This window comes from Malus domestica, chromosome 01 (assembly GCF_042453785.1).
Source record: "Malus domestica chromosome 01, GDT2T_hap1".
Taxonomy (NCBI): Eukaryota; Viridiplantae; Streptophyta; class Magnoliopsida; order Rosales; family Rosaceae; genus Malus; species Malus domestica.
In genome coordinates this window covers 10,102,605-10,115,078 of record NC_091661.1, presented here as the reverse complement: position 1 = coordinate 10,115,078, position 12,474 = coordinate 10,102,605, and the positions used below count along the sequence as shown (strand labels likewise).

Here is a 12,474-nt window from a genome sequence, read left to right as displayed (position 1 = left end):
AAGGAAAACGGGTGGATGTAAGGGTAGGCACGGGTCGGGCTGGGCCCAATTTTAAAGGAACCGGACCCTACCCGCTTTAAACTATAACGACACAGGTCGGGCTGGGCCCAATTTTAAAGGAACCGGACCCTACTTGACCCATTTCAAACGGGCTGGTTTTGGGAGGTTCCACAGGTCTAACTTTATTTTTTTTCAAAAATACATTTTTATCAAATGGAGCTGCAGTTGCTGCACTGCAGTGCACAATAACAGCACAGATTACACTTACACTTATAGGAGCATTGAAGGCTTGAAGTAGAGATTGTGCACAATAGCACATATTACTATAATCTCAAACCCGTTTGCCCACCCCTAGGTGGATGGATGGGGAAGAAAGAATGGAGGGCTTGGTTAGGGTGGGCCCCACTCCTCTTATTTAATTTTTTGACAAAAATTACTTTTTAAAAATTAATTTATTTTTATAATTTTATTTTTTTCATCTACATGGCCTTCCATGTCAAAAAAAATATAAACCTTATATTTGCCACATCATCACTTAATGTCCAATTTAACGGATTAATTAATGGAGGTCTAGCATTGCAACGATTTCATAAGTTGAGGTATGACATTACAATGTTTAAAACATAACGTATAAGATTGTGCTGCCATCTATAGTTGAGATAGTTTTTTGTAATTTACTCAAAAATAAAATATACATAAAACGAAAATTGCTCCTCTTCCACTTCTGGAAATTAAACGTAAGAACTCAAAAATATAGGTTACCCCGTCCAACCGTCAGCCCAGTGAGGCCAAGGTGGATAATCATGCTATTCAACCAAGGTTCAGAGGCGATTCAAATTCATGTATGCCCAAGTTGTCAACCACTGCCTAAAACTTCAGAAATACTAGCAATTACATGTCCCTTGTGACCCTTTTCAACACGCGACATTCGAGTATATAAGTTTCAAGCTTCAATGGTATACATATGATCTGTTTATCTGGTTTGTCTAAAAATTTTCAATGTTAGGCCTGTGTTCTACAACTCTGTGTTGCATTTTAGTTAGCGGCCGCAGATCTGCAGCTTAGAAATAAACTCCGGAAAAGCCCGAACAGGTAAAAAATGGTCGTCCCCTGCAAAAACGAAGAATATATGAGTTATATACGTTGGCTAATAAAAACGTAAGTGAATAAATACAACATAGATCAGCATCTCATGAATATTGGACCACGGAACCAATTCTTGCGTAACTGAAGGTTGACATTCAACGGAAAACACAGTTATACTGTACATAGGTCCATATGAGATAGGTATAGCTAATCCAAAATAGTAAAAATTCAGTTTGATAACTCCACTCTTTCAACAGGTAAAAATATGAAGTGCAGATGTTAGGTATAGAAGTTACCTGCTTTTATAGAGTTCAAGGCAACCTTTTATCCAATTCTTGCCTGTAAAGTGCTAAACTCTGCATGCAAAAAGTATAGCAAGCAGCAAAATAAAACATCTAGGAACGATGACTAGAGAAAGAGAAAAATTGGACTACTAGGATTAAGCAACAAAATAACAGATAAGTGCATAGAGAAAAACAGAAAGGAACAAAAAAATATAAAAGAGTATTTTTCCACGTTCATCACCCTCGTAGATTGACCCATAAAAGACCTATTTTTTATATCTAACTACCAGAGTTAAGGGAATATGGTTTCATGTGCCAACTAAATATAGATCAGAGTATTTGAGGCAATTTTATTTCAAATGAATTATTATCTTGCTCTCCCAACAAGGGACGGGTCCATTGGTATTCCTCCTCACTCGTAAGTGAGAGGTCTTAGGTTCGATTCTCACCAACTGTGAATTTGAACCACGTTATTGCTAGCACATTGTAAGGCTAAGCCCATTTCCCTCCCCTTTTGTGTAGATAATATCGTTTGTTCAAAAAAAAAAAAAACCAAGGAATGGGTCCAAGATTTAAAAATAAGGTGGGCCCAATTTTCCTCAGCTGAACTAAATTTTTTTATATAGACTAAATTCATTAGCCAAAACAAAACTTAACCTAATAAAAGCCTAAAATTAGGTATTGACTGAAAAATATCTAAATTAGAGTTTTTTTTCCTTTTTATAGGAAAACTAATGAAAAGGTCTTGAAAACTTGAGTTTTAACGATAAAGACAAAATAAAGGGTAAGATGAATAGTACCAGGATAAACTATCGAAATTAGAGTTTAGAAACAAAATTATAAACCAAATTAGAAGAAGAATAATCGTAGAAGACAAATTGGAGTATTAAGAAGAAGGATACGATCAATGCTGAAAAAGAAACAAGTTAATCATAGAGAATGGACAGTGAACTATCGAGACTAATCCCAATGAATAGGCTAAGTTCTTTTCTTTTGGGTTTGAAGAAGTATGTGCAAGTGGGATGGTTGGATAGATATGAGTTGGGTTGGCTGGAACTAACCTAGCTTTATTTCTAATTCTTAGAACTAGGATGGGCTATAGCCACCTCAGACTCCCTGGATCCATCCCAAACTCATAAAAAACCAATATCATTGATTATTCGCCTTATAGTCTTAGGGAAATGACCTCTGCAATCCATTTTTCCCCTCCTGCACACCCGTCCATTTTTCTAGCCATTCGGTTGAATAAATCAAAGGAGGAGCAAGGGCCAAAATTAAGAGGGATGTGCATAAAGTAAAAAGAGAGTGCACAGATCACTTCCCATACTCTCAATGACAACAAATTCTGAAGGACATGTGAGACCCTTTACTGCCTTGGCTAAACAGCATTGAGCCATGTTGTTCAAATATCATGACAAGACTAAAGTAACATATTAATTTAAAGCAACTTCGTGAAATTGTAAACATGAAAACTATATGCCTCTTTTTTTCAGGAATGAGCACAATTGAAATAGGCACAGTATAGTAGAGGAAGGAAACAGGTTGGGGACATGAGCATTTGTGCAGCTCTAGGGGGAATTCATGAACACAAAGAGAACCCAACTAGGCACAACTCATTTAATACTATTAAAGATAAAGAAAAATATCATAATCAAATTCAATTGGTCGCAGCTTAAGCCAATGACTCTTATAACCAGAGGAAAAACTAGTGTGAATTTTCAATTAGTTTTAAGAATATGTTGCCTATAAAAGTTTCAAATTTTGAATTGAAACCAGCGTTGATACTTTAGCCCTTTCAAGTAAAGCTTAACCCTGGTTCTTTTGATAAAATAGCCTAAACCCTAAATGTTTCAAAATATATAGTCTGAACAGTCTCCAAACCTCTGATTGTTCGGGATTGTTTGAATGAACACACTACTCCAATTCCTCGAAGGCCCCTAATAATTGAAATGAATTTGAGGGTAATTGAAAACCACACACAGCAAGATGCAATGTTTCAAGATTGCAACAACCTAGAAGAGCAGAGAGTCCATACCTTAGTATGTGCATACACACCAGGTTCTGTAGGTCCAACTGGACTTCCCCTCCTCATAAACTCTCCCTCCTTATAGATATAGAGCAGTGGTACTCCGGTTGATAACTCTAACCTAATAACCTGATTGACATGAAATACTGAAGATTATTTTTACTAATAGAAAATACTCATAGGTGGTACGAAATTTTGAAGGTACGGTTGTTACCTCTTGAGAAGTTAGTCTCTCGAGATACATAATAATAGACCTCAATGAATTTCCGTGGGCAGCAACCAGAACGTTCTTTCCAGATTGTAGTTGTGGTTCAATCTGCAATGTAATCTTTTCTCTTCAGGTACTTACACATCAACATGAGTTGAACCTCTAGAACATACACCCAGCTTTTAATGGGAAATGTATGTTAATATCAAATACTAGAACTTATCTGCTAACCTGTTCTCTAAAATAGGCTACAGCTCTTTGAGAACACATTTCCAAACTCTCACCACTGGGAGGAGGAATATCATAACTCCGACGCCACTCATGCACTTTCTCTTTTCCATATCTCTCAGATGTCTCCAGCTTATTAAGACCTTGTAATTCACCATACCTGTAGAATACAACAGCTGGTAATGCTAGCTACTCAATTTCTGTTAAATCTAAGATGATTACAAGTTAAAGAAAAAGCAAATAAGAACGTACATTCTTTCGTTTAATTGCCAAGCAGTTATAACTGGAATTGATTGCTTTTTAGTATCTCCACTGTAAATTTGACTCCATGTTTCCGCCTGTCTACTCTCGTTATGCACAATGATTGGCACCTGAAAAGCATAACAAAAATGTTTATGTGAAATCGATATTCAAGTAATGATTAATGTATTTCTCTAAAAAAAGTCTAATTAATAAGTCAACCATAAAGTTAGAATATCTAGATATTAAATGGTAAGGTCAAAATCAGCTTGCTTTCTCTCTCCTTCGGACCTGTCTTGTAACGCTGTTTAACAATATTGTGTTGCAATCACAAGTACAGTCAACCTGCTAGATGCTAATCATGGTAACAAGGCCTGTGAGTGCTGCAAAGACTTTTGAACTTCCCCCGATGGTTTGTTTTGTTGTTAAAACCTTAACGATTAATATTGTGAAAAGTATAAATTAATGAGTGAAGGAACCAGAACAAAAAGAACCACCATTTTCCAGAATGTGCATTATATTGGTTTTTTTATGATCTACACCAAACAGGCAACAGAGGGTTCTAAAAGTCCCTGAGTGGTTGATAAAAGTATGAAACAAGAACATTTGGGTGGATATCTCTAACAACTTCAACCAAAAGTCCGGATACAAAATATAATTGGACATTTCTTCATATGAACGTCAAAATCTTAAAGATCTTGTTGAAAAGGTTCAACTACATTTTCCATTCTCAAAATCAACAGTTGACTTTGTTCTATACATAAACGTGATAAATCAGTGGATGGAGAATTCACATTATCTCTGAAATTAAATTGGAGGAGCAATGATGCATTGCTTTGGCTTAGGTGGAAAGTTATGGGTAGGTTCTAAGTCAAAATCCTTGCCATAAATATGAAATTCCTAGACCGCTCACATATTGATGCTTCACACCCTCCACATGTGTTGCTGATAAATGAACCAATAATGTACTTAACAAATTACTACATTTATAGTAACGATTCAGTATTTCAAAAGTAAAATTTGTGCAAAAAAAAATCTCAAAACTTGAGCAAGATACCTTCTTCCGGCGGTGTTGAGTCATGGCAAGCATAGCCGTCATCTGTGCACGAATTAGCGAAGATGTGTAAATCATATCTACAGGGATGTTGCTAATTCTCTTACCAGCTTCTATTGCTTCATCAACACCTCTCTTGGTTAAAGGCACATCAACACAACCGGTGAACAAGTTCTTCTCATTCCACAAAGATTCGCCATGACGAATTAAGACCAAAGAACTTTCACCTACAAAGAAGAGTATAGACAAAACAATTAGCAGAGGACTCGCTGATTCACAAACGAATAATTAGTGTATTGACAAAGAAATGAACACACTTGATATCTTTTGAGCATTGTTGGCAATACCTTGCGAGGTAGACAAAATTGGATCAGTTGTCGAAGCTTGGGAAGACGATGAACAAACTACGTGCAGCTTACACTGTCTAGAGCTACAATGTTCTTTTCTAAGCAGGCGAACATCGACCTCAAAATTTTTAGAGATAAATCTGAAAGATGACTGCCTACAATTTCTGGCAGAGCCAGTCTCACCAACTGAACAATGGAGGTGAAAAATTCCAACAGGATGGCGAAAAGCTGTCGCAACCATTCTGCTAACATCCAAAGAAAAACCCAAAATCAAAACCAAAGTTAAAAAGGACGTCGAAAACCACATTGAAACAACAATTTCATTCCCTTTTGACAATGCAGAGTTACTAAAAGTAAGAGAATGGAATCTAATTCCACCATCAAGCTGATACCCAATAATCATCATTCAATCGGGTCTTTATATAAAATTTCCCAAAGTTGAAATCACTGAAAAAAAAAAGCATCGAATTCATGAAAATAAAAGCTGCAGAGTTTAGATTTAACGACACAGGACACAAGTCAGCTCGAATGAAGAAAAAACCCAGATCGAAGTTTCATTCCGAATACGAGTTAATATACCTTCTCAATAAAAAAAAAAAGGCCACAAGAAAAGAAGGAAATACAGAAAAAAAAAAATGAAGGATCATGCTTTGGAACAGTCAAGAAGTTAAAGAAGAAAGAAACAGGAAAAGTTACTCACATGAATAGAAGATGGGTCTGTGGGGAATCTGCGAGTGGACTCGATCTGCAAAGATTTGGAGGGAACGATGCCTTAAGAGAGAGAGAAAGAGAGAGAGAGAGAGAGAGAGAGAGAGAGAGAGAGAGAGAGAGAGATGGAGAGAGATGGAGAGAGATATGGAGGTTTTTACAAATTAGCGGGGGAAGTGGGGAAGGGGAAACACAGAATAAGAAAGAGGTGGCGAATTTCTTGTTCACTTTTCCCACGGCAAAAACTAACATTTCACCAACCCCACCTTAACGACGCCGTAGAATCCTTTGAAAAAATCTAAGAAAACTAATGAAAGGGTTTGAAAATTTTGAGTTTTAACGAGGACAAAATAAAAGATAAAGTGAATAGTATCATAATTGACTTTTTAGTATAAAAATATGATTTTTTGTTAAAGTTCTCTTGAATCTAATCAAAGGGAAATGATTTTTACACACAAAAACTTATGTTTTCTTTGGAAAGCCGATTTGTATAAATAAAAAAAAAAATCACCTGATAAAAATAAATAAAAAATGTGTGGAAGGATAAAAAAGACACAAGTGATACAATTGTGTCTTTTTGTGCATTTAATGTGTTTTTTGTCACATAGTATTAGGTCTATAGTGGTATTCGTGATCAATTATAAGTAGGGGTAGGCTAGAAAAATTGAAAACCAAAAAAGTCGGACCAAATACCGGATCGAAACAAAAAAAATAAAAAAAAGTAACTGAAAACCGAATTGGTTTGATTTCGGTTTTGGTGTTTCAAAAACCAAACTGAATCGAATAATATAAATTAATATTTTATTTATTTAACAAGCTTCAAATGGCTTCACAAATGAAGGAACAATCAAAACTTATTGACATTGAAAGGTGTGTGAGAGCCTTTGAAGATATTCTCTACGGTTTTGAGGAGGCACTAGTTGGGGGAATGCCCATTCAGACTTCAGCGAGGATTGTTGATTTCAACCCATGTGGGAAGCGTGGTCGCCCCACTCCCAGAACATCTCGCAAAAGATCTAAGATATGGGATTGTGATTTTTCCAGAGTAAGAGTAAGATGGATAGAAATATGCCTACTTTAGAAGTCCGGTCATGGACTCAACTAACTCCATTGCGGAGCTGATTGAATAAATCAGTGATGCCACCAGCATCCTATTCTGGAATCAATGGGCGAAGTCCTTTGACTTCGCTGAGATAGACCATGCTTGTTTGGTAAGATTCGGGAACCTAATTGCACAATAAATCAAAAGGTTTCCTATAATCTTAGAGTCCTTACAATCAAAGGAATGGTGTGTGCCGAAAGTAATCACATTCCTGAGAGGATGCAATATCTACTTCCTAGTTTTCCTCTAGGATTATCCTAGTTTAATAAGGATTCTATTATCCTCAACTGGTATAAATACATCGTTCTAAGGTTCGTGTTTGGTAACGCAGTCTCTGCATACTTATTCTTTTGCCCACTGCTTGGGTCTTAATATTGCTTACTAACTTGATCGTTGGAGAGCCTTTAACCAATACACACCCATCCGGTCTTTGGCTCTCACAACGATGGCAAATTTGGTTCCAACAATTGGTGCTCTCGTTGAAAGTTAAACTCAAGATTCTCCTAACCAGATCACTCTACCACAACCACAAATGTTGAAGAAAGCTTTGTCAACACTAGCGTCAACTAGGCATCTAACGATGGTCCGACCTTAAATGTCTCTGTTGCACAAGTCGATGGTAACGCTACCCCGATGCCACCACTACTCAAGGAGCAAGCAATCAAACTCCTAAGGCAACAACCACCCTAAAAGAGTGGTAAGGATTGTTGTGAAAGGCCCTCTCCTGCCATGGAACATGTATGACATACTTAACTAAAGATCAACTCTATTATGGAGCAAACATATGCTGCCTCCTGCATGGAGAACCAGGCGAACTTTGTGGATGTGGAGAAAATGATGAAGGCTTTGCAAAACTCCAGCGTGACTACCCTAAAATCTCAGATCCCTATCTTTGGCTATGGCAATATAAGCACCATAACCCCAAGTGGACAACCCATCGAGCTAACTTCTACTCGAACCCTAACAGATGTCTTTGATACAAGTACGAGCTTGCCTCATGATGGTCAAATCGTCCGCCGTGTTGGCACGGCCAAGATGCAAGCTTTACAGAATCAAAGACCCTCAAGTGATACCAGGGCTCACCTAATGCAGCCTTGACAATTGACTTTCGAAGAGCTCAAGAGACGCCGAATCACTAATCATGGAATAGTCGTAGATGATCTAAGGGATACTTAGCCGCATATACCTGAAAAGGTTGTCATGAAAATCAGAAGCCCACTCACTTCAACAATCGAGTATGCTCCTCCACCATACCAGTTCTCTTAGCCCATATTCAAATATTTCATAAATGACTTTGGACTACCATATCATGCATTACAAGAATGCCATGACGATGTATAGTAACAACGATGGGTAGATATATGATGAGTAGATTTTATATTATATATTTTACCCTAATCTTAGTATATTTTAGTTAATATATTGGAAGAATTTTGATACTTTGAATTATATTTTCAATATAGGACTTTCGACTTCCTCTGGAGCAAAACAGGACCAAATGGACGAATTTTGGAGTAATTCCAGTTGGAGGACGTTCGTGAGTCACTTAGCTTAATCGTATCAAAATTTGGGATTTTTCCACCAAGCGGTTATTTTCTGGCGATGAAATAAAGAAGCAGTGCGCAGTGCTGGAAAATGACGTTTTTGGGCTTAAATGACGTTTTTGGAGCCCAAGATGACCTCGGATGGGTTCGTGGCCTTCTGGAAAAGTGTTCAGAATATTCCAAACATCAAATCCAGCTATATTGGGCCAGTTTTGGAGCAGCTTATGGGCCAAAACATGGCTGTTCAGATTTTAGACGAATTTTACTATTTTCATTTAGGGTTTTTATTAATTTTAGTTGACTAGGGTTTGTGTGGTGGCTTAGCAAATATATTGCTTGGCCGTCTACAGTTTGAGGACGCTTTATTTTATGCAATATTTGAGACAGAGAGAAGTGCTAGGGTTTTGAAGATTTTCTACTTGAAGGTGTTTTCAATCCTTTTCTTAAGAGATATTTCTATGATTTCAATTATAAATATGCGGAACTAATTTCTTTTGCTAGGGCGAAGCCTTGAGCCTTAGCATGAATATGTGATTTTTATTTAATTGCTTATGATGATTGCATGCATATTTTGAATTGTTAATCACCGGGATAAAAACTATCTAATTGTCTTAATGTCTGATCACCATTAGGATCTTTAGAAAAGTAATTTGATGCAATTTTGGTCGGAAGGTTCCCTGAAATTGACGCTGGCTTCTTATGATTAATAATTGTAATTTCTCTTAGGATGAATATCACGTCTTAAGGATTGCATGGTTTTTCAAAGGATTTTCATAAAGCATAATGAGTCTTTCATGTTCAGATTTGATCCGAACGTCCGGACGGGTTGCATGTTAGATATACGTTCTATGTTGGAGGTTCCAAGTAGAATATGAATTAGGAAAATCTAACCTTCAAAGTAGCATGTATGGATCATAAGTAATGGGTAAAAATTCATAGGATTGCTAGGTGATGGTGGAACCCTAGTGCTTTCTTAATTTGATTTTCTCATAACTGTTTTCTTCTCTCTAGTCCTAATATTGCAGATTGTTTATTTTAATTCATTAAATTCGTTTTTATTTTAATTAGGTTATAAAATCAATCACTTCAATTTCTATTTTACAATAATTAAATGGAATCTGATTAGTTCGAATTATTTAATAATCCCTGTGGAGATGACCTTACGAAATCCGTTTATACTACAATACCTTGTGATTCTTGCAAGTAAAATAGGAGATTTAAGCCCGTTCACATGAGTAGTAAAAATCCTTATCAATATACAAGATGTTCCCCTCCACCTTGAAGAGACCAGCCATGAGATGGTTCTCGGAGTTACTGGCATGGCCGATCGAAACGTGGTGTGGAATCTAGAAGATTATCAATTTACATGAGAGAGAAGGGATTTGCATGGTTGCATGACATTCTTTACTGGATATTCTAGGCTTTCCTAAAGTGATAGTAAAATTTCTAATGGCTGGGATGTTTGATGCAAAGCTATGGAAATTACTAAGGTTGCATGGATGGTGATGCTTAGGGCTTGGAGTATGCTTCTGGGCTTCTTCCCGGGTGGTTCTCTCTTACTACGTTTTCTCTATTTCTCCTCAGTGTTCTTCCAATCCCCCCTCTGTAATGGCGTCTCCCTCCTTATATAAGTGAAGGGTTCTTCTCTAAGTTTCAAAGGAATCTCTCTTTGTGGATTAGTCTTCCCTTCCTTTCTCCATAGTTATCTTATTATTCCCCTTTTGGTGTAAACTAGCTACACTGTTGAGACCTGCAGATTCCCCTTCCCGAGACACGGCTTTCCCAGGGCGACCTTCTACATGCTCTAAATCTAGTAGCGTGACACCAAATAGAATTTGGAAGGTTGAAGGTTGTTGCTTAGTAATTTAATTCAAAGATGGTTCATGTTCTCATTAAGTTTATGCTTAGTAACCTCTTCATGGAAGGTAGAAAGTTGTTCCATGCCTAACTATTTAAAACCACTACCCATGTATGAAAATCATTCAGAAATTAAAAATTACTTTTAAACTTGGTTTAGTGAAAAGTGTTTTTCTTCCTATCCGTAAACTTTTATCTCTTTGGTGGATTCCTTAGAGTGGCGAGTTGTTTATCTTTGAGTACTCACTTGTGGTTTCTCTTTGATCTCCGTTATCCGGTGTCAAATTGGTTATCAGAGCTCTATTCGATCATGGTTGGGAAGCGTAGGGGTCGTGGAGGCCGATAAGCTCGCCAGGACTCACCACATATGCGTGAAATTGAGATGGACAACCTAAGGAGACAAGTGCAGCAGCTTTAGCAGCGTCTTGAGCGCTATGAACCTCTAGAACATGATGATCCCCGTCATGAAACAGAGAATGATGAGGAGGAGAATCCTTTTATAGGTGACCAATTTCTAAATCTTAATCTTCCTCCAAAGTTTGATCTTTGTCCAAGTGGTTCTTGTGAAATTTGTTGTGTTATATGTCGTTATAATTTTGTGTATAATGATGGTGATGATGAGGGTACAATTGATGTGGTTGATCAAAAAGTTTTTCAGTCTTTGTCAAATTTTTATTACAATGGTGATGAAGATGTGATTACAATGGTTGAAGAGTTCCAAGAACAACTACATAATGAGGCAAAAGTTGTTGACATCCATAGAATTCATGACACTTTTTGGGAAGATTTCATTGTTCGAGATATGAGAAGGAAACCCTTGGATAGAGGTTTTCAAAATGATTTGAATTATTTCTTCTCAAAAGTTATGAGTATGAAGTAATTCGGAAGCACTATCCCAATGTGATTGTTTTTAAGAGGAAACAATTGGTTCATGCATGGTTTATGAGAATATGGAAAATCAAAATTAATTTGGACTGTTTTGCTACTAGGAATTTTTCAAGGTCTTCAAATTTATTGGTGCTAAATTGGCTATTATGGAAAATGTTAGTTGGATATCCGAAAGATTGAGGAAGACCAAACAAAACTCAAGGACGAGTTATCGCGCAGCAAAAGCGTATGACACTGAATAGAATTTGGAAGGTTAAAGGTTGTTGCTTAGTAATTCAATTCAAAGATGGTTCATGTTCTCATTAAGTTAGGTTCATGTTGTCATTAAGTTTATGCTTAGTAACCTCTTCATGGAAGGTAGAAAGTTGTTCCATGCCTAGCTATTTAAAACCACTACTCATGTATGAAAATCATTCAGAAATTAAGAATTACTTTTAAACTTGGTTTAGTGAAGAGTGTTTTTCTTCCTATCTGTAAACTCTTATCTCTTTGGTGGATTCCTTAGAGTGGCGAGTTATTTATCTTTGAGTACTCACTTGTGGTTTCTCTTTGATCTTCGTTATCTGGTGTCATAGTGCACTTCATGGCTTTTGCGTGTTGGTTGTCTATGCATGCTGGGATGGGAAAGTTAGCATTAAATGCCTGACTTTCTCGGCTTAACATACATTTGATACTAAAGGGGTTGGCTTGCTAGGGAAAGGGATAAACTACACTAGTTCTTTCTCAAATTTGCCAAAACCAAAACTGAACCGAAACTTCGGTTTGGTTCGATTTTCTTTCAGTTTTTTTCGGTTCGTTTTTTTTTTTTTTTTGGCTTCTGTTCGGTTCAATTTCGGTTTATTTTTTATTTTTATTTTTTATGTTATAAACTTGATCTTTTTTTAATATGGAATTTAGAAAAT

General features: G+C 36.8%; 1 protein-coding gene across 4 annotated transcripts; it reads right to left on the bottom strand.

Moving 5' to 3' along the window:
- Positions 1-651: 651 nt before the first annotated feature.
- Positions 652-6,416, bottom strand: LOC103408571 (2,3-bisphosphoglycerate-dependent phosphoglycerate mutase 1-like). 4 transcript variants are annotated; one of them, XM_070822847.1, is made up of 10 exons: positions 6,174-6,416; positions 5,474-5,718; positions 5,130-5,353; positions 4,085-4,203; positions 3,836-3,992; positions 3,611-3,712; positions 3,406-3,525; positions 3,252-3,307; positions 1,383-1,442; positions 652-1,110 (listed from the first exon to the last, which is right to left on the bottom strand). In XM_070822847.1, exons 2-9 carry the CDS (start codon positions 5,712-5,714, stop codon positions 1,436-1,438), a joined length of 1,026 nt encoding a protein of 341 aa, XP_070678948.1. In that variant the 5' UTR covers positions 5,715-5,718; positions 6,174-6,416; the 3' UTR covers positions 652-1,110; positions 1,383-1,435. The 4 variants fall into 4 exon arrangements, with proteins under 4 accessions (XP_070678948.1, XP_070678934.1, XP_070678942.1 ...); XM_070822833.1 differs by having other exon boundaries at positions 5,474-5,715; positions 6,174-6,365; XM_070822841.1 differs by lacking the exon at positions 3,252-3,307 and having other exon boundaries at positions 6,174-6,415.
- Between the last annotated feature and the right edge of the window lie 6,058 nt (positions 6,417-12,474).

Excerpts from the sequence above, each read along its gene's own strand:
- LOC103408571 (XM_070822847.1), bottom strand. The coding sequence starts at position 5,714 with ATGGTTGCGACAGCTTTTCGCCATCCTGTTGGAATTTTTCACCTCCAT. Across the intron at positions 4,204-5,129 it reads CTCAACACCGCCGGAAGAAG|GTGCCAATCATTGTGCATAA; the intron begins GTATCTTGCTCA and ends TATGCTTTTCAG. Across the intron at positions 3,526-3,610 it reads AGAGACTAACTTCTCAAGAG|GTTATTAGGTTAGAGTTATC; the intron begins GTAACAACCGTA and ends CATGTCAATCAG.